General features: G+C 41.9%; 1 protein-coding gene across 1 annotated transcript; it reads right to left on the bottom strand.

Annotated features, from left to right (window-relative positions):
* Window positions 1-44: 44 nt before the first annotated feature.
* On the bottom strand, window positions 45-26,391 carry myt1b (myelin transcription factor 1b). Its single transcript, XM_053316924.1, has 21 exons — window positions 26,337-26,391; window positions 23,786-23,816; window positions 22,460-22,522; window positions 21,054-21,442; window positions 18,769-19,959; window positions 16,117-16,251; window positions 15,076-15,166; window positions 14,709-14,825; window positions 12,495-12,709; window positions 12,186-12,373; window positions 9,383-9,640; window positions 8,630-8,784; window positions 6,409-6,471; window positions 5,920-5,988; window positions 5,014-5,076; window positions 4,551-4,631; window positions 3,671-3,895; window positions 2,475-2,566; window positions 1,694-1,797; window positions 335-478; window positions 45-188 (listed from the first exon to the last, which is right to left on the bottom strand). The coding sequence occupies exons 1-21, from the start codon at window positions 26,389-26,391 to the stop codon at window positions 45-47; spliced, it is 3,873 nt and encodes a 1,290-aa protein (XP_053172899.1).

The raw sequence follows: 26,391 nt of genomic DNA, 5'->3' as shown, positions 1-26,391 counted from the left end.
TTCGGGACAGCTTCGCTCTTCCGTGTGTGTGCGTGTGCAGGGCCTCAGACTTTGATGCCCTTCACGGCTTTGTTGATGCTCTCCAGCAGAGCCTTGTTCTCCGGGCTCTGGAAGCAGTCCTTGTTGGTGTACATGTCGGTCAGGGTGCTCACGTAGCTGTCAAAGTTCTGCTCTGTGATTGGCTCCTGCTGTGGTGCAAACAACAACCAATCTCAACTGAAAAAAATCGCCACGAAAAAACTAAAAAGAAAGATTCTCCTACATTTTTGAAGGTGTGTGAGCGGGTCCAGCCCTGCATGTGTGGTGTGTGTGTGTGTGGTGGATATTAACTCACCATGTGCGGAAGTCGTATGTTAGTCAGGCTGCGGATGAGGGCGCGACTGAGACCTGACAGCTCCATGAACAGAGCCTCGTTCTGCTCCTCGATCATCTTGTTCTCGTGCTCAATGGTCTTCAGGTTCTTCTCCATGGATGAGATCTGCAACATGAAGCAACAGTTAGCTCATTAACACCAGCTGCTAACCACGCAGGAAGTAGAAGTACAGGATTTCTATTCTTGAGGCATTAGGTTGAAACATGTCTTTTATCTGCAACTAAGAACTGACATATAAAGAATGATTTTGGTGATTTTCTACATTATTCTTCATATCGACCAAACCAATCATGAACTGATTGTACTAGCAAATAATGTGTTTATTGTGTCTCATATATCTTATTTCTTCTGTGCTGTAGAGCTTCATTGTTGTCCAAAAAGCCTATTAAAAACACATCAATGGTGTTGCACTGTAGTCATTGAGTCACTGTAGCTTGTTTTAAAGGTGCAAGTGTGTAGGATTTAGTGGCATCTAGTGGTGAGGTTGAAGATTGCAACAGAATAATACCCCTGCCACTCCACATCTCCCCCTCCAAGTGTGTAGGAGAATCTACAGTGGCGGAGAAACTAACAAAATACGTGAAAATAAGTGTTTTGGTTTGTCCGTTCTGGGCTACTGTAGAAACATGGCAGAAGACAGCCATAGATATAAAAGGCTCATTTTAAGGTAACGAAAACACAATATTCTTATTTTCTGGTGATTATACACTAATTAAAACTCATATGTCATTTCTGTTAAATCAGTTCAGCTAGATGCTGCTAAATTCTACACACTGCACCTTTAACTCAATGCTACACACACTACTTGCAAGAGAACCAAATCCATGTCAATCTGCTGCTGAATACAGTCCCCAATAAAAGCTCTATTTCTTCCTGTTTGAGTCATGTTTGCTAAAAACTACAATGACCAGTTGATTCAGGACTGGGCTGGTTCAACTTGATTCAGTCGACTGGAGATTTGTTATGCTAGTAGCATATGCTAATAGCTAATGTAGCTAATATAGCCTCCAGCAGTTGAGAAACTACAGAGGTCTGGTAACCTCACTTATTTTCTATATCTCCACACCTACAGATATTTGTCATTTACTAACTTGTAGTCTTCAACCTTAACAGACACTGACTCAAGTGACATCACTTGAGGTAGTTTATCAGATTCTACACAGCTCGCTCTGGAGACATAAAAAAGCTTTATACTACTTTTTCCACATGTGCTGTAGAACTCCCCAACAGAAGGAAACACACTGTGATGCCCATATCATCATTTCTGCCCTGCAAGGATTAATAACACACATGGATTAAACCAGACGTAGAAACACACACCTGAGTCTGCAGGTTGACCATGTCAGCCTCCATTTCATTGTTGGATTCGTTGAGGTCGTTAATCTCTTTGTTGAGCTGCTTGATGTCCTCGTCATTGTCCAGAACTAAAGAGGAGAACCAGATACATTAGAAGAGAAGAGCAGCTGTGTATCTGGTCATGCATTTGTGTTTAGTTTTCCTGTGCATTTCACATTTTATATCTCTATTTCAAACGTCATATTCACAGTATACTGCTTTTGTTTACATGATGTTTTGAATTGTAGGCATATTCTCATGTATATGATCATGAACCTTGTATTGTTCCTGTATGTACTGGTCACATGTAAATTCACAGCAGCTCTATTTATGACATCATCTTCTTTGTTTGTGCAAAACACTCGAAATGTAAGTACTCTACAAGCAAAATGTATGTGGTGCCGAATGATAAAATAGAAAGATAATATAGAAAGATAACGATACTTAATCTGAAAGCAATACTTATCCCAATAAAAATACATATCCCAATAGCAATACTTATACAAATACAGCACATTTTAATTAATAAACAGATAGTCCATGTGCCCCCCAAGTGTCTGTACATTACTTTAAATTACTTACCTATTACCATTGTAACTTGCACAAAAGATTCCAATTGAGGAAAAATATTGACGAAAAAACAATAGAGCGTAATATGTATCGACGGGTGTTTTCTATCATCATGTCATATATATCATCATATGACACAGAGCTAGTACATACACAGGCCCACACGGGCTATACATGTATTGATTGAGGGTCTTACCATCACTGGCTCTGAACTTGGTGCTCAGGTAGTCCTCCCCGGGAAACTTAGCCTTCTTCTTGGCATACAAGGCTCTAGGGCATCCTGAGAGGCTGCATGAACAAGTCATATACAGGAGAGGGTCATCCAGTGTTACACCAAAATATCAAATTTGTCATCTCAGTAAATATGGGACACTGTAATTTGCAAGCATAATTAAATGTTGTTTCCTTGTAGCTTAAAGAAATAATTTGATATTCTTGGACACTGAGTGGAATCGATCTTCTCATCTAACTCTTGACAAGATAGAAAGTAAATATGACCAATAAGTGTACTGCATCTCTTTTGAACAGTTTGTGTCAAAGTGTTCTTGAACACACAGTCCCTGCTCATTACACGTTAGAACGTGATGACAATGTAGCATTGACATAAATAATAGTGCAAAGTGTTTGCTGTGATGGTCTCAGAAAGTTAATAAGCATGTATTTTACAGATGCATTTTTTAATTTGAATTTTTTATGAATTTAAATACATTATAATACATTTAATATAAAAATAAACTTTAATGCACATTTTCAGGGTTGGAAGTTTACTTTGGAAAAGCAATAGTTTACAGATGACTAGTTTCTAGTTATTTAAAATGTAATAACTATTTCAATGACTTCATCAAAGTCATGTAACTTATTACATTTGATGACTTGTCTGTATGTTTTCAGCTGTTAGGGTAAGTGTTACCATTAAGCACCAAAATCTAAGTTGAGCTGTTTTTCATGGATACTGACATGATTTATAAGAGAGATCATTTCTTATAAAGAAGATTTATCTCTCATTTAAAATGTATTCATTAGTTCATGTAGATTTTGGAATATAAAATAAAGATATTTGATGAGAAAAGTCAAAAGTCTGACATGATCTTAATTGGTACTGTGACTCCATTTAAACTCATGGGTGCTCCAAATAAACCCATATCATGATTTATTTACTAAATATAAAACAAATATTGATTTCAAAGAATTAAAAACAGCAATATATGTATTCAGTATCATGTTAAATATTTTAAAATGTGGGAAAAAAACCTCCTGAGCAAAATCTTAAAGTTCTGACTTCAGATGTAACTCCCTTTGTAATCATCAACATTTTCATCAGTAACAACATTTAATGATGAAAAACAATTTTTTCTGTGAACATAAAGTGAACATCACTATAAACAAACCTACCTGCGGTGTGTGAGGAAGCTTCCGTTAGCGTGTCCGGAGCCGTCACATCCAGGCGTGGGGCAGGTGGGCCCTTCTGTCTTGAAGGCTTTCCAGTTGAAGGGAGTGCCGTTGAGCAGACCCTCCTTCTGTCTGCGGGCGGCCAGAGGACACCCGTAGGCGCTACGGTGCGTGGCGTACTTCCCGCTGATGTGACCTAGGCTGTCGCAACCCGGCACGGGGCATCTGCAAGGGGGAGCAGAGGAGGAGAAGAGGAGGGGAGGGGGAGGAAAAAAAGAGGAGAAGATAGTTGCGCAGTAGGAAAGTGAGAAGAGGAAGAGTTGAAGCCAGGCAGCGATGAAAAAGAAATGAAGAGAAGAAGAGTGAGAAGGCACAAAGGTTAGACATGGAGCTCCAAATACATAAACTGTAGAGAAAGTTGAGAATATTTTACTTAAAAATTGAAGTTATACACTTTCTCTACTGAGCCAAATTCATTTTCTTAAGACTGTAACTGACAGTTTATTTATGCAGTGAATATATTATATATTACTGGATAGAGCTATGAAGGTTTATCACATGCTGTTGAATTTACTGTCTTGTGTGCAAATGCAATATGAAGCCCATGTATTTCTTATGTATTGACAATCTACTCTATGATACTCTACTATTCAGAATCAGTATCTGGAATCAAGTGTCTTTTCCCATCAGTAAAGGCCTGATTGTTTGATTCAATTACGTGGGGGGGTGGTGGTGGGGGGTGGTAGGTCACTACCTCTGCATATGATTCACAGTGACTTTCCCTCTCTCTGTCTCTTTCTCTTTCTGTCTTTTTTTATTGCATTTTACTTTTACCGTCAGTCTCGCTAAAAGCAGACATTATGGCTTTCTGAGCGGTACGAACTTTAAAAGCTCGGAGTCCTCCTGGTTGTCCTTGGTAGGAGTTTTAATTCCACTTTTCTTGGCACGCGGGCACCCAGAGAGACTGAAAACAGAAAGTACGGAGTTGATAACATAGGGTTGAAAAAAGTTTTCCGGTGAAGTGATTAGCTTGATAAAGGGAAGAACATTATTTATAAAAAAAAAAAGTAAGAATATTAAACCAAATTTACAAACCAAATCAACTCAAAACGCCTAACATGGCCCAAAAATAGGAGCAATGGAAAGGTGTGGAAAATGTGTGAGTATGTTGTCCCTGTCTAATTCTATCATGAACTGTCACTAGGCCTCTCTGACTGACTGTGTATGTGTGTGTGTGTATGTATGTGAGCGTGTGTGCATATGTCATGATTTTGTGAGTGTGTTTGTGTGTTTGTGTGTGTATGTGTGTGTGTGTGTGTGATGTTTTTTTCATTTGTTGTTGTTACCTTCTGTGCGAGGAGTAGTTTCCTGTGATATGACCTGAGCCGTCACATCCTGGAGTGGGACATCTGAGGAGGGAAAAGATGCAGCAATATTTAATACAAGAAATAAAAGAGACCAGAGCAGATGTTTCACAGTGGAGGGTCTTAATGAAAATGGCATCATGCAGATGAGAGAAACTCAACATAATGTTTCCTTTAAATCTTAAGGCTCATTTCAACATTTCGTCCATCTGTCTATAGTGAGCCGTGAAAGTCTTACGTGGGTCAGTGACAAATAAGGGTTGACAAGATGATCAATTCAAAAATAGTATTAAAAGCAGCATCAGGTTTGGTAAAATGTACATTTTGTATTTTTGTTGCTTTTATATCATTTGAAATGACATTTGCACCATTTTTTACCAAAAGTACCACCTACAGTGTATTTAAGTGGACTTACACAATTATTTGGTTCAAAGTTTTTATGGTTACACCACTTAGACATTTATGCCATAATCCTTTAATATATTCTCTGTAAATGGATTAAAAGCAGAAATTTGATGCTGGGTCCACAAAAAAAATGTGTGCAAGTTATTCATACGTTTATTTTCATATTTTAACCCTTTAAATTTAAACTAAACCACATGGACACAAAAAAACCATCACTGACCCATTTTCTATAAAAGTGCCTTTATATACACTACAGAATTACACTTTCCTTTTTTTACATTTACATGAACTGATTGAAGTGCAGGCAAGCATAGTCTAAGCCAGATGCAGCAGAGGCAGCAGCCAGCGACAAAAGCCCAGCAACAAAAGTGCACGTCAGCAGAATAAAGCATTGTGGCGTTTTTTTGGACGGTGTCAGTAGCAAGTGCATTGAAAAAAAAAAAGTGGTAGTGAAAAGACAGTGGAGGTGTAGAGCAGACATACTTGAGTTCAGGGGTGTGGGCTGCCATGAGGGACCGAAGGCTCTTATCAGCGAGAGGACACCCAGACAGACTGAAGGGAGAGGAGAGGAGAGGAGAGAAAGAAAGAAAGAGAGAGAGCGAAGGACAGGTAGAAGAGAAGGACAGGAAAAAAGAGGACGAGGAGGCGAGTGAAAGGAGAGGGGGAGAAGGAAATGAGTGAAAGGAAATCAAGAATGCAAGGCATACCAAGGTCATTTAGGAAGAAGAGGACAGACGGCAAGAAGTAAATTACTGATGCATATCAAAGTCAATGACCGTCTTTGCTTCCTGGGCTCACGGTACATTATTGCCTCTGGCATGTCAAGATCAAATACAATATTTGAATTAGTTGCGGTGCGCCCACTTTGGACTCAGGTGCAGCGTGGGCAGCATGAAGCTCTCAAACTGAAACATTTCCATATGAGAGATATAATATATAGAGCAGCAGCAGAAAGCCTGCGGTGGTGCATACCTGCGATGGGATGCATAGTTTCCAGTGATGTGGCCGCTGCCGTCGCAACCGGGTGTAGGGCACCTGGAGGGGGAGAGGAGGAGGAGGAGGAGGAAAGAGAGAGAGAGAGAGAGAGATATGCAGAGTTAATGACAAGAATGTTTCATCCCTGTTTATTAATTGCTGAGTGTAGCCATGCTAGTGGTGAGGCTTTATGGGTGATCTGTTGTCAGTCTGTCCACCACTTTGGTCCAAACTGTAATATCTCAATAAGCCTTGTGCCTCAAAGCGGTTGGGGGAGGAGAGAGAGAGGGGGGGGGGGTGTCTTTCATACCATCAGCCATCAAACTTTACAACACCACAGCTCCCAGTAGGCTACCTCCCACTCCCACTGATAAGAGTGAGGCTTTCCTTACTGTTTTATCCATGGAACATTGCAGATTATTTTAGAGATTGTTTATTATATATTTTATTTTACTTGATTTTTTATCAATTATTACAAGAATACTTTTTTTTTTTATTAATAAAGTTTACCCTTACTTTTATCATGATTGGATGGATTATATTGAAATTTGATAGAGACAAAAACAAATACACAATGATTTGCATCAATCCTCTTCTGATCTTTAACTTTTTATGTAGCATCATCATCAGGTCAATTCTTTTTATTGGTGCTCTTTCTATTTTTGCTATCCACTTGCTGCTGTAATAGTGTACATTTTCACACTGTGGGACTAATAAAGAAATATTTTATCTTATCTTAGCTCAATATCCATTTTCAGAAAACTTTCTTATGTGACTAAATACATACAAAACTAATGACATTACCATTAGCCTCAGCTGGACTTTGTGTTTGGTGCTAATTAACAACTGCTAGCATGCTAACACTAATTCACAATTAAAGTAAGATGGTGTACATGGGTTAGGGTTAGGGTTAGGGTTAGGGTTAGAAAACAGGGTTAAACATTATATCTGCTAAACATCAGCATGTTAGTACTGATGTTAGCATTTAGCTCGAACTCTCAAAGAGCTGCTAGCATGGCTGTAAAAACACTTTTTACAGCCATGCAAATTCACAACAGAATTGTGGGTCTTTTGTGGCATTGTGTGCTCGCTAAAGCTGCACAAAAGAGACAAAAAGAAACTGTGTGATTCACAAAGCACACGCAATGTGTCTCTGTGCTCCTTGGCTATTCGCACATATGTAAATGAGATAATGCGAATACATCTGGCGCAAAATTGGCCCCTTTCTGTGCAAATGGGCCTCATTGCAAAAACAGAGCAACTCAGACCAGCACTAATAGTCACACACAGAGTGAAATTATAAGTGTCTTCAGCAAGTTGGTGTTAACTGAAGCACAATCTCTCTCTCTCTCTCTCTCTCTCTCTCTCTCTCTCTCTCTCTCTCTCTCTCTCTCTCTCTCTCTCTCTCTTCAAGTCTTCAGGCTTGTGAGGCAGAGAATGATGTTGAATAGTAAAATCTTCAGTCAGACATCGGGGGGGGATCAAGTGGGTTTGGGTGTTAGGCTTATCTTGGACTTTCAGCTACTTAAATAAAAAAATTGTCCTGACAGCTCTGATGGAGCTCAGGATCCATCCGTAACTTCTGCTTTATTACAAACAAATACACATATTGACTTTAAATCTTAGTGTCAGTAGCTGACCTGTGTAGATGTGTGGAAGAAGATCCTGACCGATACAGTGTTAATGATGTTATCACTACTGTGCTGCTGTGTGTTGCCTGTATAAATGTGCACAGTCTCTTTCTCACACTTATGGTTTCAGCTGCTGTGTGATGCTGCAGCTGTGACACACAGCCAGATGTGGACAACAAACAGAACATCTACTGATGTTTTTCCTGGATACATTCAGTAACACCTGAACCTGACATGAATCTAACATGAGTCACATTACTGGCTGTATTTTGACATTCCAGTAGATTATGTTAAAGATGGGAAATAGTAGGGATGTAAAACAGTAAAATGTATGAAAGTTGTGTGGGGAAAGTTTTGTGCTCTCTGCAGTTTTCATTATGGAACAATCTGTGTGCTGAAATGTGGAGAAAAGCAGGAAACACTGGAAACAGCTCAGCTCACTCACACAGACACAAAACAAGGGCAGATTTCACTCAGCTACAGAACTTTATGGCAATGATTGCACCATCATATAATTAGCACAATATCTTTTGTGAAGTGAACCTTGAGACAGTGTAGGTAGCAGTGGCTGCAGTCTTGTTACTTACGCCAGCAGCTCTTTCTTGGTGTCCTTAGGCTGGAATTTTACTTTGAAGCTCGGGGTTGTGACCTCTCCTGGGTACTTCCTGTCCTCAACACAGTCCTGCATCATGTCACAGTCCTCTGGGTCGGACGAGACAAACGACTGACCGGTGTGGTCCATCTGAAGAAATGCAGAAACCCGAATGAAGATGAGAACAGATGTCATGACATATGGACTATGTGGACTTTTTTCAGACAACTTTTAAAGTCGGACCTCTCCTCTCAACAGTTTGCTTGTTTGTTCACAAGAAGAGAAACTTTGCAAACCCATGTGCACAAACTCTCATGATCCGTTTTTATTCTTCTGTAGACAAGTGATGTTTCCAAATGCAGAATGTCCTCATAAAAAATTAACATTCAAGGCCCTTTATATTTCTTTTGAAAAAGTTCAAAGGAGTAAAATTTGCATATGCCAAAGACAGGATGGTGCAATGCACCTGACACACCACCTCTGTTACACAGTGCAATGTTTTAACTGTACAGTAACTCCAGCATTTCACTGAAATAAATGAATAATAGAAAGAGGAAAAGGCGACAGGAAATAAGGCAAAGGGGATTAGAGAAAGTGATGTAAACAATTATGAGTTTTTTGTTCAAAAAGCTTAGGGGGGATTTTGTCGGTTGTTTTTTTTATGTTGCAATACTTCCTCTGTGACTAATATCACAGGAAATACTGCATGTTTATAACTGCTGCTGTTCTTCAGTCTCATTGCACTGACCTCGTCCATTTCCTCCTCCCTTTGGCGGTTGGGTTTGGTGTAATCCAGAGGTCCCTCCCACTCCTCCTGCTTGTAGGTGTGTAGGTTGGGTGATGTCATCCCACTGCTACCACCGTGATGGAGCGAGGATGAGGATGAGGAAGAAGGGTCTGGGGAGCGAACCCCGGGGCTGGTGCCAGACAGACTGCCCTCTCGTTTGATGGGCTTCTTCATACTGAGGTCCAAAGTGCCGTTCTCATCCACCTCAATGTCCATTTCCTGGGAAAAAAAACACAAGATATTCAGCTTTTCATACAACCAACTATCTTAACTTTGAAATGCTTCATATGTATGGAGTACCAAAGTGGTCAATAGACATGATGAAATAGATAAACATAGGAATAAGTCATGAAATCATTCAATGAATATTAAAACTTGACTCATTCTTATGAAAATGATAATATCAGGAGTTTGTTTTTTATTTCAATTAACATCAGAGGTCAGTACTTTGTGTTTAATTATAGCAGCAGCTGATTGGCTGGTTCTAAATAACTTTTATTTGAAAGCCACACTGCTTTGTTGTCACTTTATCCAGCAGGTGTGAGCTAGCTAAATGTTGTAGCATCTACTGAATCTGCAGAGAGACACTATAGAGGCATGCGATTGGCTGATAGGTGAGTGAATGGAAACTGGTGGCAACTCCACATTATGAAATTAAAATAATACAATCTTATAAAAATAAATAATTAAACAGCCTTTTATAATAATGAGCTGAACAATGTTTGTATTAACTTAGTATTAAAAAGTAAGTAACATCTTGAATGTGAAAAGTACCGTGGGATAACTTTTGTCTTGATTTGTCGCTATATAAATAAAGATTGATTGATTGATTGATTGATTGATTGATTTAGAATAATTATTTTTAACAATTTATTGATTCATAATTTTATAACATTAATTTTTTTAATACTGGCCACATTGGGCCTCCATACAGTACATAGTTGGAAAGTGGGAGAAAATGAATAGAGAATCATAGTTAACTAATCCATCTAATTAAGTATTCTCCAATATAAATTACTAATGCAGTCTCCTCTGGTGCACTTCAGTATATATGAGAGGCGTTCCTGTATGATGATGATTATGATTAATTTAATTGCCCTCTTGAGCAGATTCAGTTGCAGCACTACATGTACATTAACATACCTATATTTTTACTGAGTCATAACTTCAAATAACCCACAGCCACACACTCAGAGGGGATTTACATTCAGTTTTTCATCGCACCTTCACCTGCTTGTAGAATTCCCCTCAAGCTTGTACCAAACATAGGCCTAAGCAGCGTGATGTACTTTAGTACATGTTTGAGTTCAGAACACCACCTTCATCGCTTAACCGCGTTAGTAATGATACCTAATGTACCGCCATCGCACTTGCCAACAGCACCGACACCACTTGCTCATCTCTCTCTCCGTGCTGTGTTATAGTGCTGGCAGGTGAACAGAAACAGAGGGGTGAGATGAGCCATGTTTTTCCAGCATTCATCTAAAATGGCGCTCATATGGGCTGGTCAAGGGCCAGAAAAATCAAAGGGTTAGCAGAAGAGGAGAGAAAAAACGGGAACAGTTCCCAGAAATGTCCCTGGCTGATGAGCTCAGTGTTCCAATGTTTCAATATTGGATTTCAACTGGCTCCGACTCTGATTCCAGATCAGTCCCCAGGTTGATGCGCGCCGTAATACCGCGCAGCTAAGTCCTGCTCTTGGATCAGTGCCTCGCTGAACATCACCTTGCGCCGCTGTGCTGCCAGAGACATTAATCTTTTATCTTCCTAAAACCATGTCAGGAAATCGAAAAATGATGAAGCAGTCACTTTCTCTCCTCTGTGAGGCAAAAAAGGCTTTTAAGAATCACAATATGGGGGAAAGTGGTGTTCCAATTACACCTCCTGTGCACAGGGAGGGGAAAGACGGAGAGAGAGAGAGAGAAAAGGGGGGGGGAGAGAGAGAGAGAGAGAGAGAGAGAGAGAGAGAGAGGGAGCGACAGCGAGGAGACGGAGACAGAGGGAGAAAATGGTGAGATGTTCACGGGAGGAAAGAGAGGACGATAAAAGAGAAGGAGAAGGAGGAGAATAAAATGTGAAAAGAAAATGAAAGAAAGAGTGGCGGGGGTGGAGAGAAAGAGAGAGAGAGAAAGAGAGGGATAGAGAGAGAGAGTGGGAGATCTGTCCGGCAGATAATGAAAAAAGGCTACCTGGTGGAAAAGTAATCCAGGGAACTGGCAGTCAGCCAAATTCAATAACAACATGAAAAGTGTGTGGGATGGAGGGATGAAAGGATGAAAGAGGATGGTAGAGGTGATGCAACTGCGTCTCAACACCATCCTGTTGCTGTAAGCTAATGCCTCCTGATGATATATTCATGCAGAGTTGATGGAGGGGGGGGGGGGAATGAGCAACAGAGAGGAGAGGAGAGGAGAGGAGAAGAGGGGAGAGGAGGGGAGAGGAGGGGAGGGGAGAGGAGAGGAGAGGAGAGGAGAGGAGAGGAGAGGAGAGGAGAGGAGGGGAGAGGAGAGGAGAGGAGAGGAGAGGAGAGGAGAGGAGAGGACAGGAGAGGAGAGGAGAGGAGTGAGGAGAGGCACACCCACTATCTCCTCTCATCTCATCAGCTGTGGTCTGCAACGTTTCAATCAGTACTACAATGAGCTCATAATCCTTTTCTTTGAGTGCTACTGTTAATCTTTAATTACAAACCTCAATCAGTGCTAATTAACCTTAAAAAAACAAAACCCATGTATAATAAAAAAGGAGACAGCTGCAGTGTGTTTACCTTGTTTTGGGGTTTGGTGCTGAGGTTCTCGGGTTTCTCCCAGCAGCGAGTGGACAGGTTGAGGATGGCGGTGGCGGCCATGTGAGCGGCCTCGGCGTCATGGGAGTAGTCGTAGGCCAAGGAGGTGCTCTTCCCGTAACCGTGGAGACTCAGGCTAGGCGACGATGACTTGGGGAATGAGGGCTTAGCTGCAGGAAAAGTCAATTTTAGATCAGATGATAATACAAGTGTGGTTAAAAATCATTAAAAGTGATGAAAGAGAGGCTAAAAAGAGTACTTCCTCTCTCTCTCTCGCTCTCTCTGTCTTACTTTTGAAGGCTTTAGGTGAGGTTTCGCTGGTGGTCATCTTTGGAGCAAGCATGCGCTTCCCGAACACTTGAGCGTCAAAGCTTGCATAATCGAAGGACACCTTGGAGTACTTCTCCAGCTCCTTGGCCAGGTTGGCGCGAGGCGTGGTGGGCGCCATGTTGGGCCTGTAGCTGCCGTATTGGGGCACCTCGAGCTGCTTGACGAAGCACATGGGCCTGTGAGGAAGAGGAGGAGGAGGAGAGGGAGAGAGAGAGAGAGAGAGAAGACGTGAGGGTGGGTTTGCTGGAGGTCAGAAAGGAAGATGAAAAAAACTCCACAATGAATAAAGTATAATAGAATAGAATAAACCAAGAGATGGAAATAAAAGAGGATTGATGGCATAAAGAGTCGCACAATCATCGCAAAAACAAAGCGAGAGGGAGAAGCAGAGAATAAGAGAATAAGAGAGGGAGGCAGACTGACATAGAGAGAGAGTGAAGATAGGGGCAACGGTGTATTTAGCACGAGTGCAGCAGGATTAAAAGCTCTCTTATCAGCAGAGGGCACATTTGCATGTTGTACAGCATGGAATTTATGAGCTTTAAGCCCTCTCGTTTTCCTGGAGAGCTCGGGCTTTTGTCAGACCTGTTGGCGTAAATCCACTGATAGACTGGGGAGAGGCGGAAGGGCGTGGAAGAAAGAAAGAAAGAAAGAAGAGTGGAGGAGGAGGAGGAGGAGGAGGAGGAGGAGGAGGAGTGGGAAAGTAGAAGAGGGAGTGGTGAATGAGGAAAGGAGGTAGACTGGGTTGGGGGTAAGGGGTGGGGTCACCCTCTTTATGTTTTTTTTTTTTTTTTTTAAATCCAAAGCCCCCTCCTTTTTTGGTCCTCTTCCTCCTCCCCTGCATCCCATATCATAGTCTCCTCTCTCCAAACACACGCTCATTAATAACCTAAATGACCTGCCCTGTAGTCACACTGCTGTCAGGAGGATTTTCATGAGAGAGCAAAAACTTTCTACCATTGATCACAGGGGATTTTTAAAAAAAAATTCAAACAACATGGATTCCATTAGAAAGAAAGGATTGAATGAGGAATTCACATAACAGACAAGCAGGCTCATTTTAATAACAATCCGAGTGGCAAAAAAACAAGGCAAGGCTTATTATGTTTTAATCCTGGATGCTTTGTCCAACCACTGATGAGGTTTTCCTCAAGGAAAGCAATTATTTTTCCTATCCCCCCGCAATGCCCCTATAACTTGCATAATTAGCTTATCAGCTGCATTATTAATTAAAATACCAATGAGGAAGAGCGTGGACTTTGCATAATACCGATGTCTGCTTGGTGTTAATTATCATTCTTTTGGCCATGATCGCGGTGCCTGGCCGGGTTGAGGGATGTGACTGGGAGAAAAAGAGATGTGGGTGTTTGAGGTGACAGTAATGATGAGACCGCCAGACTGAATGCTTCCAGACTTTTCTTGTGATATTCAGCGGTTCACAAGCCACGGCTCCACCTCTCTCTCTCTCTCGTGAGGGGCTCGGCTGCCAAGGTCAGGACTGTCTCTGTGGCTTTCTGTGTGGTTAGTGGCTAACCTTGAGAAGGACTCGGTTTGAATTGGAGTTTTTTTTATGTAAGGGAGAGATTCACTACCCAGCATGCTGCTTTGTTTTGACAATGTATTATAATAACAAAGGTGAGTGTCCTCTGTGGATGCACAATCTAAAATAAACTCCATTTATTACTCATATTGTGTCTTTTCCTATGTTATAACAATTCATAGTGTTGTCTAGTCTGTCTTAGTTCTTGCCCTTTACCATTTTATATACGGAGTCCCAAAGCTGACAAAAAAAAAGATGTATAATTTATTTATGTTGTTTTATATATATATATCTATATGTGTGTGTCAGTATAAATTAAAAAGTTAAACTTTAAATTGAGTTTAAATTAACCTTGAATTGCTTTTATCTCCTTCACATGTGATTTGTCTGTTCTTTCTTCTTCTACATGGAAACGGTTTTTACTCATCAATTTTTATTTGCGCTCTTTTATAATGCAGGTTTTTTATGATTTGTGTATTTTGCTGCCTTGTGAAGCATTTTGTAACTTGGATTTTGAAAAGTGCCTTTACAAATAAAGTTTGTTATTTAATCATTATTATTATTATTATTATTATTATTATAGTAGTAGTAGTAGTATCATTGTTGTATGATTTGACACTTTTTCGATCACCGACCTTAACACTCTGTCGTTGGGACTTCCTTTGAGGTGCTCGCTGCCCGGCGGAGTGAGATGTGGCTTATCGTGGCCCTTGGACAGCTTCTCCGCAGCTGCAATGGGGCATCCAGAAAGACTGAAAGGTTGGAGGGAGGAAGGCAGGAAGGGAAGGAAAAGATAAATATTCAAGGGGAGCATGTTGCTGACCATGTAAATCTGATGTGGACTGACACATTCGCTGTCCTGCATACATGAATATACGAGCTTGCAAATACGCAGAGGGGAAAACACTCCCTGTCTGCAGGAATAAACACACACTCAAACACACACGCACACATAAAAAAAACAGATCTACACAAATAATGTATACTTTTTGTATGTATTACCTGCGGTGTGTGTTACGGTTGCTGTTAACATGGCCCTGTCCGGTACAGCCGGGAGTGGGACACTTCAGCACATTCTCATGCATGGCCAGGACTAAAGAGAAAATATAATATATACAAACACACATACACAAACAATAACTCAGTCAGTGGGTTGCAGTTTAAAGAGTAAAACCACAACTCTTTTCTCAAGTAAGGGACTGTATGAAACTTACTTGAGTGGGGAGGGCATGCTAAATCTTATATTTCCTTTTATTAAAAAATACTAATGGAGTTAAGCAATGTTAATTTTTTTATGTCTGACTTTTATCAATACTAAATCAATCAAAAGAGCCTGTTAATAATTGTTGGCAAAGAAATGTAAGTTTTTTTTTCTTGTACAATAAATAATAGATACAATATAAATGTGCAATGAGAAATAAATTAAAGACCATTTCCTGCTCTCCCCAAAGGAACTTGACAGTCAGCAAAAAAAAACAAAAAACCTCCACCCCTTCATCTGCCACTCTTAATAATTTTCACACAGTCCCTAAGTGTAAATACCAGCAGAATATGAAATGAACCTTAATCAGAGAATAGCAGGGAACTGGACATTTAATAGACCTGTAGTCATGGCTACTGTAAAACGGCCTCTAATATGTATTATATGTAGGAAGCATCTTTTCAATCACTATGGAGAGACGAGGCTAAGCAGGAAAAAACACACCAACAATGCTGATTCTAAAGAGCATATTTTAAGCAAATAAAACCAGCCAACCAAATACTAACATCTATTTCGAATTTTGGTTGCCAGTCGATCTTTTTTGACCTGTCAGCTTTTCCATATTTGACCCTATCTATAATGGTAAAAGTGAATAGCTCAGTGAGTTATTTACATTAAATCAGTACGCCTGGATCACAAAAAACCATCTCCTGAAATCATTTACTACTTGTGAATATACATGTGATGTCTAACTGTCTCCATCACTGTCACACTGTTCTTTAGCTGTCATTTTTTCTTCTTCTCTGTGCTTTTTCATTTTTTTATCTCAGAGAAAAACTCACTCTCGGGGGGAATCCTGTCCTTGTGAGGACAGCCTGACAGGCTGCGATGGTGGGGGTAAAGACCGGTCACGTGACCCGTCCCATCACACCCCGGGGTGGGACACTTGATCTCCCTCTTCTCTGGCCTACTGCTCTCTGGGATAGAGGAGGGATAGGGAAGGTAGGAGGAGAAGAGAGGAAGGGAGATAAGAGGAGAGAGAGAGAGTGGGGAAGGTGGGATGAATAAGAAGGACAAAAGCAAGTGGTTAATGCCATCAGACAGTCTGCTCGGCTAAGCATAAAATCTAGACATATTTCAGACAACTGTACAAAAGCGACACCATCTGTATCTGCTCCTTGTGTCTTATGTATCTCTGTAAATGCACAATGTGATTTGTGTGTTTCCCTTAATGCTTTCAAGGGTGAAACACTATATGTTTCAATATGTTGTATGAAATATCATTGCTTTTTCAGAGCCGACAGACTCCACCTGTACTCTCTGATCACTTCCCCTCTGCTTTGATACACTTGTCTGACATTTTCAAGGATCTCATTCAGACAAAAACACCTGAAAATACATCAGGAGGAAATCATCCCCACTATAATTTACACACAATTAAAGGTGCCTACTCATCTCCTCTGCTATTGGAGGTAGCCAGCCAGTATCGCTTGGTGCTGGAGAGAGGGAAAAAAGGCGCAAAGAGGGTGGTGTGATGCTCTGTTGGCCTTCAAATTGAATGTTAACGAGACATGCATCTCCTAATTAGCGTCGAGCGGAACAAGAACGTCACCACAGGAGGGAGTCGAGGCCAAGGAGAGGGCAGCACTACCAGGCATGTAATCACACTACCCGCTATACTGTGAGGAGCATGACAAGTGGGCAACGTGCCAACTGTGAAATACAAGGCTGGAAACACGCGCGGCACGTAAACAAACACTCGAGCGCTGACTGTGGAACAACCTGCACTGTTTCTCCTCTCTTAGCCAGTTCTCTCTGCTTCTCCCTGACACACTGTTGTCTCTCTTGCGCTCCTCTCTCTCTCTCTCCCTCTCTCTCTCTCTCTCTCTCTGTTGTCCCCTTCTCGCTCTCTCTTCAAGCACTTCCTCTCCACTCTTCATGGAAGTCTATTCAGCTGGAACCACTTCATCCCCATCACAATGGAGAGGGGAGGATCTAAACACAGCTCTGTGACTCATCGCTGTTTATTCGGTACACAGTGTTTATTTGTGCGCTCGGCGAATAGCGTTAAGTTCAGCACATGACACCTTATGCTGGTTTTGTACACACTGTTCACACACTGTGAACAAAACATGCAGTAGGGACTTATTTTGAAAACCTCTCCACTCTGACGTTGAAAGTTTTTAAAGAGAAATGCAATTATTAGATATTTTGGATTGACACTACTCACACATCTGTCTGTTTAGTATGAAGCCACAGCTGGAAAACGATTGGCTCAGTTTAGCATACAGACTGGATGCGAGGGAGAACAGCTGGTCCGGCTCAAAAATCAACTCGACTAACACCTCCAAAGGTTGCTAATATATCTTATTTATTTGGGGGGGGGGGGGGGGGGGGGGATGTGGCTCAGATGGCCTCAGGTAGTCCACTAATCGAAAGATCAGCGGTTTCGATCCCCAGCTTCTCTAGTCCACATGTTGAACCTCAAATTGCTCTCGAGGGCTGTACCATCAGTATGTGTGTGTGTGAGTGTGTGTGTGTGGTCCAGGTATTCCTCACATTGTGGGGATGTACATCTATTTACATTATTGTGGGGACTCGCCTGCGTTGTGGGGACAAAAAGCAGGTCCCTTTAATGTAAAGCATTAAGTTATGTGTTGGTTATGGTGAAAGTTATGGTAAGTCCCCAGGAAATCAATGGAAGTCAATGTAATGTCCTCTGAAGTCACAGAAACATGATATTGTGTGTGCATGTGTGTGTGTGAATGCATTAGCTTCTCCTCCTGTTAAGCAAGTTGGCACCTTTCATGGTAGCTTCTGCCATTAGCGTATAAATGTGGGTGTGAATGAATGAATGAATGAATGAATGAATGAAAATGTTTTGAATGGTCAGAAGACTATAAAGGTGCAGTCCACTCCATTTACCATATCTGTAAGTACATATCTTCTTGTTTTTACTTTCTTGTTGGTGCGCAGAATAAATAAATGAGATATAATGTATTATTTTTATACAGGCTAGCTTTTACCCCTGTTTCCAGTCTTTAAGCTAAGCTAAGCTAACCACCTGCTGGCTCCAGCTTCATGCTGAACAGACAGACATTTGGAGCCACCTGTCACATAACCTCAGTATTGTTGTTCGAGTCCGGCAGCAGACCTTTGTTGCATGTCATACCCACCTCTCTTTGTACTTATGTTTCCTTTCATCTCTCCACTGTCAGTATAATAAAAGATTAAAATGCCACCAGATACATAAAGAATAAGTGTTGAACTAGTTTTTAAATGCATTAAGCAACCAATTCAGTCATAACTTTTTTTGCTTATTGTTTCAAGCTTCAGATGTTGGAGAACCCTTGAATTCCTCACCATGTTCAGGTAGCTAAAAAAAGAAAGTGGGCTAAATGTTCATGATGTATTGCCTACCTAAAGCAAGTTTCTTGTCCCAGTACATGCTGTAACTGCCCCCTCCCCCTGTTTATTCCTTCACTCTGCCCTACCTTTGCTGAAGTAGCTCTTGCGGAGGACGTCCAGGTGCTTGGGCCTGTCCTCCATGGTGAAGTATCGCTGGTGGTGGATATCCGGGGCGCGGAGCAGCTCCCTGGGCCCGACTGGTTTCACCTGCTCTGCTTTCAGGGCGATGGCTTGCTCCAGCAGGCCCAGATTCCCTCGGGTCATGTCGAACATTTCTGACTCGTCCGTCACGGTGGAACGATGGGAAAGGCTGTCTTCGTCGTCATGCTCGTCGTCCCCATCGATGTCATCGAAGTCCTTCTCTTCTGCGTTATCGGAACGCACATCGATAATGTCGTGAGAGGCTGTGTGGATTTTATAGTTCTCGTTTCTGGTGTTGGGGAAGTAGTCCTCCAGTGGACTGGCCCTGTGGGAGCTGTAGCTTAAAGGAGGGCTGGCCTTGTAGTTCTGAAGCGGGCTCGGTTTATGAGAGTCATATTTGTCGAGCGGACTGCCTCTGTTGGCGTTGTAGTTTTCGAGGGGACTTGCTCTGCGTGAGTTGTAGTCCTCCAGAGGACTGGCCCTGTGGTCTTCAGACTTGATGTGTGTTCCCTGAGCTGCTGCAGTGCTGGTGATGGTGCGGATGGCAGTTGGCGCATCAGAAACAGGCAGAATGTGGTTCACCTCCCTGTGCTCCTCCTCATCTTTCTCCTCATCTTCCTCCTCTGGTGGAGAGTTCTGCCTCTGCTGTGCCTGCACCGCCATCTCCTCCTCCTCCTCTTCCTCCTCATCATCTGAGATCTGTTGATGGTGGACATCTTCATTGATATACTGGTGGTTCTCCTGGCTCACGTGGTCACTCCTGTCTTCTCCACGCTCCTCTTCCACCTCCTCTTCAGCTGCCTCCTTCTGCAGAACAGATGACTCTTCCGATACTTGAACTCTCCGTGCCAACTCCTCCTCCTCCTCCTCTGCTCCCTCATTCATTTCCCCCTCCTGCTCGTCCTTTACTTCTTCACCCCGCTCGGCTGCCGTGATGACATCCTCCTGAGTCTCCATAGCAACAGGCTGCTGAATGGCCACAGTTGGAGCATTGTCGCTGGCAGCGGAGTCAGAGACTCGTCCGAGGTGGAGGAGAGAGTTGGCCACCTCTTCTGCGCTCTGAGAAGGAGACTGACAATCCTCGGCCACAGGTGGCGCCACGCCAGGCTCGGGCTCGATGATCACGCACTCCTCCTCTGTGGAAACAGAGATGAAGAGGTCAGAATGGTGACACAGAGGAAAGAGTGAGTCACACAGTGAGCTAAAACTGTTGTCAGCAATATCTTTATTATCGCTGGCATCACTTCCCAACTTGCCAAGTCACCGACTGTGAATTCACAATGAGGTAAAAACACCTGCTGTGATGGAGGATCTAGACATAAAGCAGCACCAAGTCCTAGTGCCCCTACTGGTTGATGGGATGCATTGCAACTTATGACCATCACTTTTTTGTAACTCAGTGTTTTGGATGTTTGTTTTGCTGGATGTGGATTGATATCAACCACATTTCTGTAATTTAATCTATGTTTTGTTTTTTGGGGACTCCACATATAGAAACCATTTACCTTCACTCTACCTACATCTTAGTGTAGCTGGATTGTAAATTATGTGTTTAAATGTCTTGCTCTGGTTTTGAGCATTCACTATGAAGTCATACCGGATAGGTCATACAGATTATGGTTAAACTTAACATATTTTATGAGGTCTGGGGTTTGAAAGAAGTGCCAATTTAGCAGACAAGGAGGGTCTAATGAAAGATGCTATTGGGTTGCATTATGGGAAATGTAGGATCCAGCATTTCTGGACAAAAATCAGGATATCTCAGTTTCTGTTGATTTGATTTGACCATACTTCTTTCTTATCTGTATCTTGTGATTCCCCTAACTTTATGGAAGTGCAATCTCATTCAACTCACAATTATTTTTAACCCTTGAATCTACACAATGCCATAAAATACTCCTCACAAATCTTCAAATTGCTTGTTTTGTTCAATTAACAGTCTGAAACCCAAAAGCTTCACAATATAATGAAACAAAACTGAGGAAAAGCAACACATCTCGACAGTTAAGTTACTGAAACCAGTGAAAGTTTTACTTTTTTGCTTGATAAATGAATAATCAGTAATCCAAATTGTCATTTAATGGCTTTATTATTGACATATTGATTGGAATTAGATGCTTATTTTTCAAAATCATGTTTAGTTTGAGTTTGGTTGGAGTCGACAGCAAATAAGAAACAAATATGACTGTGGTCAATATTATCTGCCATGCCTCAATGAGAAGAAGCCCACCTTCATCAGCTGCAAATGTCTTCTCCTCCTTCTGATATGTTTCTTCTTCTTCCCGCTCCTCCTCTTCCTGCTTCTGCTGACTGTGCATCTCTTCCCTCTCTCTGTTCGTCTGTCCGTCCCGCGTCAGGTCTTCTGTCATCTCTTCTGTGTCTTCTTCTACAGTTGCCTCCATCTCCTCCTGCTCCTTAGCTTCTCCTCCTTTCTTTCCATCCTTCTCTCCTTCTCCCTCGGCCTCGCTGCTGGCATCGCTCTCTGCGCTGAAGCCCTCGTCCAGGGTAAGTTTCAGAGGGTGGGACTTCCTCTTGGAGGCCGGCCGCTCCGTTTCCTGTTCCTGCTCGGCCTCGGCTTCTTCTAGGCGGCGTTTTCTGGCTATGGGGCAACCCAGAACGCTGATAGAGGGAAAGAGAAGAAGAAAGAAGTGTGAATATCAAACATGGAAGCAATGGGAAATCACAAAGTCACTCTAACATGTCCAATTAAAACCTCATGCACCTCATCATATCTATGAGTGAGTTGATGGAGGTTGGGTGTGTGAGTGTGTGTTTTTTAACATGAAGAGCGATGAGAGTATGAGGCGACGCACACGGCCTGAGGGGGGCGCCATGCTCACTCACTCACACACATCACAACAAATCTCAGCCAATTGACTGGAACGTTTAATGAACAACTTGTATGGAGAGAGCGGCGGGCGACGCAGCAGAGGGTGAAATCCAATAAACTCCCTCTTACTCTCACCTGGGAGACAGCGAGGGAGATTGAGGGAGGATCTATAAACAAAGTGCATCTGAAATTGCCTGCTGAATGAATACACATGTAAACAGATAGCTAATATCTGCCCCTCAATAAAGAGGAGTCACAAGCCAGTGAGCTGCCCCCGAGTCCCATGGGGGATTCTCGGAAGGGGGCGAGCGACACAGACGATGAACAGAGGGAGGGAGTTAAAGGAAGGATTACAGCTGGCGTGTAAAACCTGAGCAAATGACTTTTCACTGCTGCCTACAAACATCTTTACATTTTAAGTTTATATTACAACTTTATACCTTATGTGCTTTTTTACAGTAGATTTAGACTCTTTCTTGGCAGGAGCAGCTGATTTAAAGGAGTTTTTACACTTTTTTTCATGGATTAACCAAACAAGCCATATCATTTTAATTATATAGCTTTAGAGTGGGTGAATTTAGGTGGTTGTATGGATGTTCTCATATAGTTCTCGGCAAGAGAGCAATGAGTGCATCTTCAAAAAATTTTTAAAAAAGTCCAACTACACCTTTAAAAAAAAGTGAGCTGGACATTTTTTTTTCATGGAGTGGAAAGGACAAGGAGGACAGACAGACAAAGAAGAAGGACAGACAGAGGGTGTTTTTTTTTTTTTTTTTTCTCTTTTTTTTTTTTTTAATCTGCCCTACCTTCTGTGTCGTGAGTATCTCCCACTGATATGGCCGGAGCCATTGCATCCAGGGGTGGGGCAGCTGGATGGGATGGATGGAGGTTAGAGATATGTTTTTAAGACATGGTGCATTAAGTCCCTACTCAGAAGCAATGATAACCACAAGCAGTAAAAAAAAAAGAAAAAAAAAGTAATTTAAGATAAACAAAACAAAGAAAGCAAAGACATGCAAACTGAGCGCACACGTCACACGAAAATGCACATGCACAAAGGCGAACATAGCTCATAGATATGTAGCCCCCACCCCCTCCCCATCCACACCCACCGCCCCACCTCCTTCCAGTAGACACACACAATGCATGAATGCAGGTGGCATCAAGCCGGGGGAGAACATAATATTGTGTGTCGTACATCAACCCTGGCCTATATCCTGTTACTATGAGAGATAAGGATCAGCCAAGACCTGCTGTAATTTCCCCTTGCTCTGCTCTCCTCACCAGTCATCATCATCAGACCCCCACCCCACCCCACCCTACCCCACCTCTCTCTCGCTCTCTCTCTCTCTCCTCTCTCTCTGTCTCTCTCTCTCTTCTCTCTCTCCTCTGATCCAGGTTGCTATGACCCCTCAGGACGGCTCATTTCAATTCTCATTAACTTCCCCCAGCAATTGCCCTTTATTACTCCAATTATCCTTATTATTAATTTCACTTATTAAAAAATGCTGCATTTGCATTTTAAATGAGGTGCTCTCTGGCCCTCCTACTGTTCTCTTTTTTTTTTTCCTCCTGTAATCCATGCACCCTAAGGTTTTTTTTTTCTGGAGTGCTGAGCACAAATCAATGCTCAAAGGTGAAGTGTGACAAAATGAGAGAGGATGGAGAGAATAATTTAGAGAAGAGAGAGGGGGACAATGGGCTCTGTGTGACCATAGAGGCCCTGAACGCTGCTGCCTGGGTGGGAAAAGTAAAAGATGAGGATAAACCTTGAAGGTAGGGGCGAGAAAAAAACTAAATAATAGCCCCCCCCCTCCCCCCTTCCACTGTATCCTTCGATTGGATTGCAAAAAGATCATAGGCCCCTTTCATTGCCTCTACTGTATGTGTTCATAGCAGGAAATAGCAAAAAGGCTTCGAGTAATCAATAGCAGCCAGCTGGAGGTACTGACCACGGGCTGAGAAGTGACGATAAGAAATAAAAAAAAATAAAATAATATACAACATCATCTAAAGAAGCACTGATAGTGAGTCTACAAGTGCCCGAGGGGGGGGGGGGCAGGGGGGCTCTGCGGTGCACATAAAAGAACTTTATGAAAGGGATTTGAACAAAGATGAAGGTGTTTCCTTACCTCAGCTCTTGTCCTACGAGCTCAATAGGAACTGAGAGTAGGGAGAAAAAGGGGGAGAGAAAGAAAGAGAGAGAGAAAGAGAGAGGGGTGGTGGGGTACAGAGAGGCAGAACAAAGGTGAACGACTGCTCAGAAAGCCGTGCTGCTAAAAGAAACTCAGATCAATAAATCACAAATGCATACGAATCCCATGAGGCTTCCTCATACAGGCTTACACACTGCTGACTGCAAAAAAAAAAACACCTACACACTCTCGAGCTCATACAAAAACACACACACACACACACACACACACAGATATATATCTACATGCAAGCATACACCCATACAAACACACGCTCTGCAAAGCACAAAACAAACAGTAGTGTAAGGGCTGGCCTGCACAAACATACTGTATAAATAGGGCACACACACACACACACACACACACACACACACACAAAGGCAAACAAAAGCATAGAAAAAAAAACCTAAATCAGGCAAATTGCATTTTGCTGCTCAGGAAAGAAAAAGTGACAATTACATGCAGACTTCAGCAATAAAACATGATTAATTGTTGCACTTTATTTATCATAATGGGTAAAATGAAATTAAAAGTAAAACTGCATTCATCAGCAGAAAACAGCATTTCTTTCAGGGACAACTTATAGTAATTGCCTTCAAAACATAAATCAAGCTCTGCTCACAAACGACACACACATACACACACACACACATTGCTCTGGGCCGGCTATGGGCATCGATTGGGAGTTGAGCGATAGAACGAGTGGGGAGAAATATCCTATTTTCATTTGGAGCAAACGAGAAAACAATACGATCCTGGAGAATTCAGTTTAGGCTCCGATATCAGATGCATTAATCACATGTCAGAAAGATCCCTGCATATAAAGATACACCAAGCGCATGAGAAACACGCACACAAACACATACACAAACACACACACACACACATATCAGCAATGTGTGTGTGTGTATGTGTAGTGTATCTCAGTTTCTCAGTCTTTCATCATGCAGTTGGATGACTGGACGCCTTCCTGCTCTCTGAACACCCTGTGAACTGTTGCTGTGCAGCCGCGCATCTAAACATCAACACACACACACACACACACACACACACACACACACACACACACTTCTACACAAACACATGAAGAAAGACACATGTATCAATATGTACATATGCACACACACATACACATATTCATAAGCACACACACTGAAATGTTTATGTATTCACACATGCGCATACACACTAACACACACTGACAGACACATTATTCATGGTAGATTGGAGCACCACTGATTGTTTTTATTATTGATTCATCTGTCGGTTATTTTCTTAAAGGAACAGAGAGACGTTTGATAAAATACTCTTATTATTTTTGTTGCTCCAGAATTAGATTACAAGAATGACACCACTCTTGTTGATATCTGTGCACTAAATATGAAGTTACCAGCTAGCAGACGGTTAACATAGCCGAGAATAAAGACTGGAAACAGGAAAAAAAAAAAAAGCTAGCAGACGGTTAGCCAAGGTGAGAATAAAGACTGGAAACAAGAGGGGACGCAGACGGTTAGCCTAGCTGAGAATAAAGACTGGAAACAAGAGGGGACGCAGCTAGCAGACGGTTAGCCTAGCTGAGAATAAAGACTGGAAACAAGAGGGGATGCAGCTAGCAGACGGTTAGCCTAGCTGAGAATAAAGACTGGAAACAAGAGGGGATGCAGCTAGCAGACGGTTAGCCTAGCTGAGAAAAAAGACTGGAAATAAGAAGGGAAACAGCTAGCAGATGGTTAGCCTAGCTGAGAATAAAGACTGGAAACAGGGAAACAGCTAGCCTGGCTCTGTCTGAAGCTAATAAAAATACATTTAAAATACACTCACTAATAAACATGTTATATCTTGTTTGTCTAATCTGCATAAAAAGTGTAAATGACAAGTTTGTTATGCTTACCTAACAGGATACTAGGAGTAACTTCACATTTGTCACACTGTCATGCAAGTGGTACTAAATAAATATGTTTTTTTTATTACTATTTTTAACTGTATTTTTAATTAATAGATTCATGGTTTAGTCTATGAAACGTCAGAAAATAGTCTAAATTGATGTCTCTAAACAGATGTAGCTTGTATTGTCAGATAGCCAAAAACCCTGAAATAGCCATTATTACTATCATTGAAGAAACAGTGTTGCCATCATAGAAGCTGGAACTTGTGTGAATTTTTCCCACTTTTATCATACTTACGATTCATTTTCTGACTATTGATTCATTGTTTTAGCTCTACTAAATTACACACAAACATTCATTCATATATAGCCTATACACACACACTCACACACACACACTCACTCACACCTTTCTTTAGAATATAAAGAAGTTCACGCTGCTGACAACTGATGTTTTCATGTGAAGAATTCTGATTGAATGTGTGTGTGTGTGTGTGTGTGTGTGTGTGTGTGTGCGCGCGCGTGTGTGTGTGTGCGTGCCTGTGTTGCAGCACCTCTGACAGGCATGACCTGACATGATGCAGAGAAATGACAAACACTCACCTCTGATTCCCTTGGACCGAGTGCGAGTTCGCTTGTCATCACCCTCTACACTCAT

The sequence above is a fragment of the Scomber japonicus genome, chromosome 4, assembly GCF_027409825.1.
Source record: "Scomber japonicus isolate fScoJap1 chromosome 4, fScoJap1.pri, whole genome shotgun sequence".
Taxonomy (NCBI): domain Eukaryota; kingdom Metazoa; phylum Chordata; class Actinopteri; order Scombriformes; family Scombridae; genus Scomber; species Scomber japonicus.
Note: the sequence above shows the minus strand (reverse complement) of the source record. Positions and strands in the feature narration are given on the sequence as shown.

Coding starts and splice junctions, on each gene's coding strand:
- myt1b (XM_053316924.1), bottom strand. CDS start 26,391: ATGAGTGTAGAGGGTGATGACAAGCGAACTCGCACTCGGTCCAAGGGA. Junction 9,641..12,185: donor GCACCAAACCCCAAAACAAG/GTAAACACACTG, acceptor TTTTTTTCCCAG/GAAATGGACATTGAGGTGGA. Junction 6,472..8,629: donor ACCAAGAAAGAGCTGCTGGC/GTAAGTAACAAG, acceptor CTCCCCCTCCAG/GTGCCCTACACCCGGTTGCG.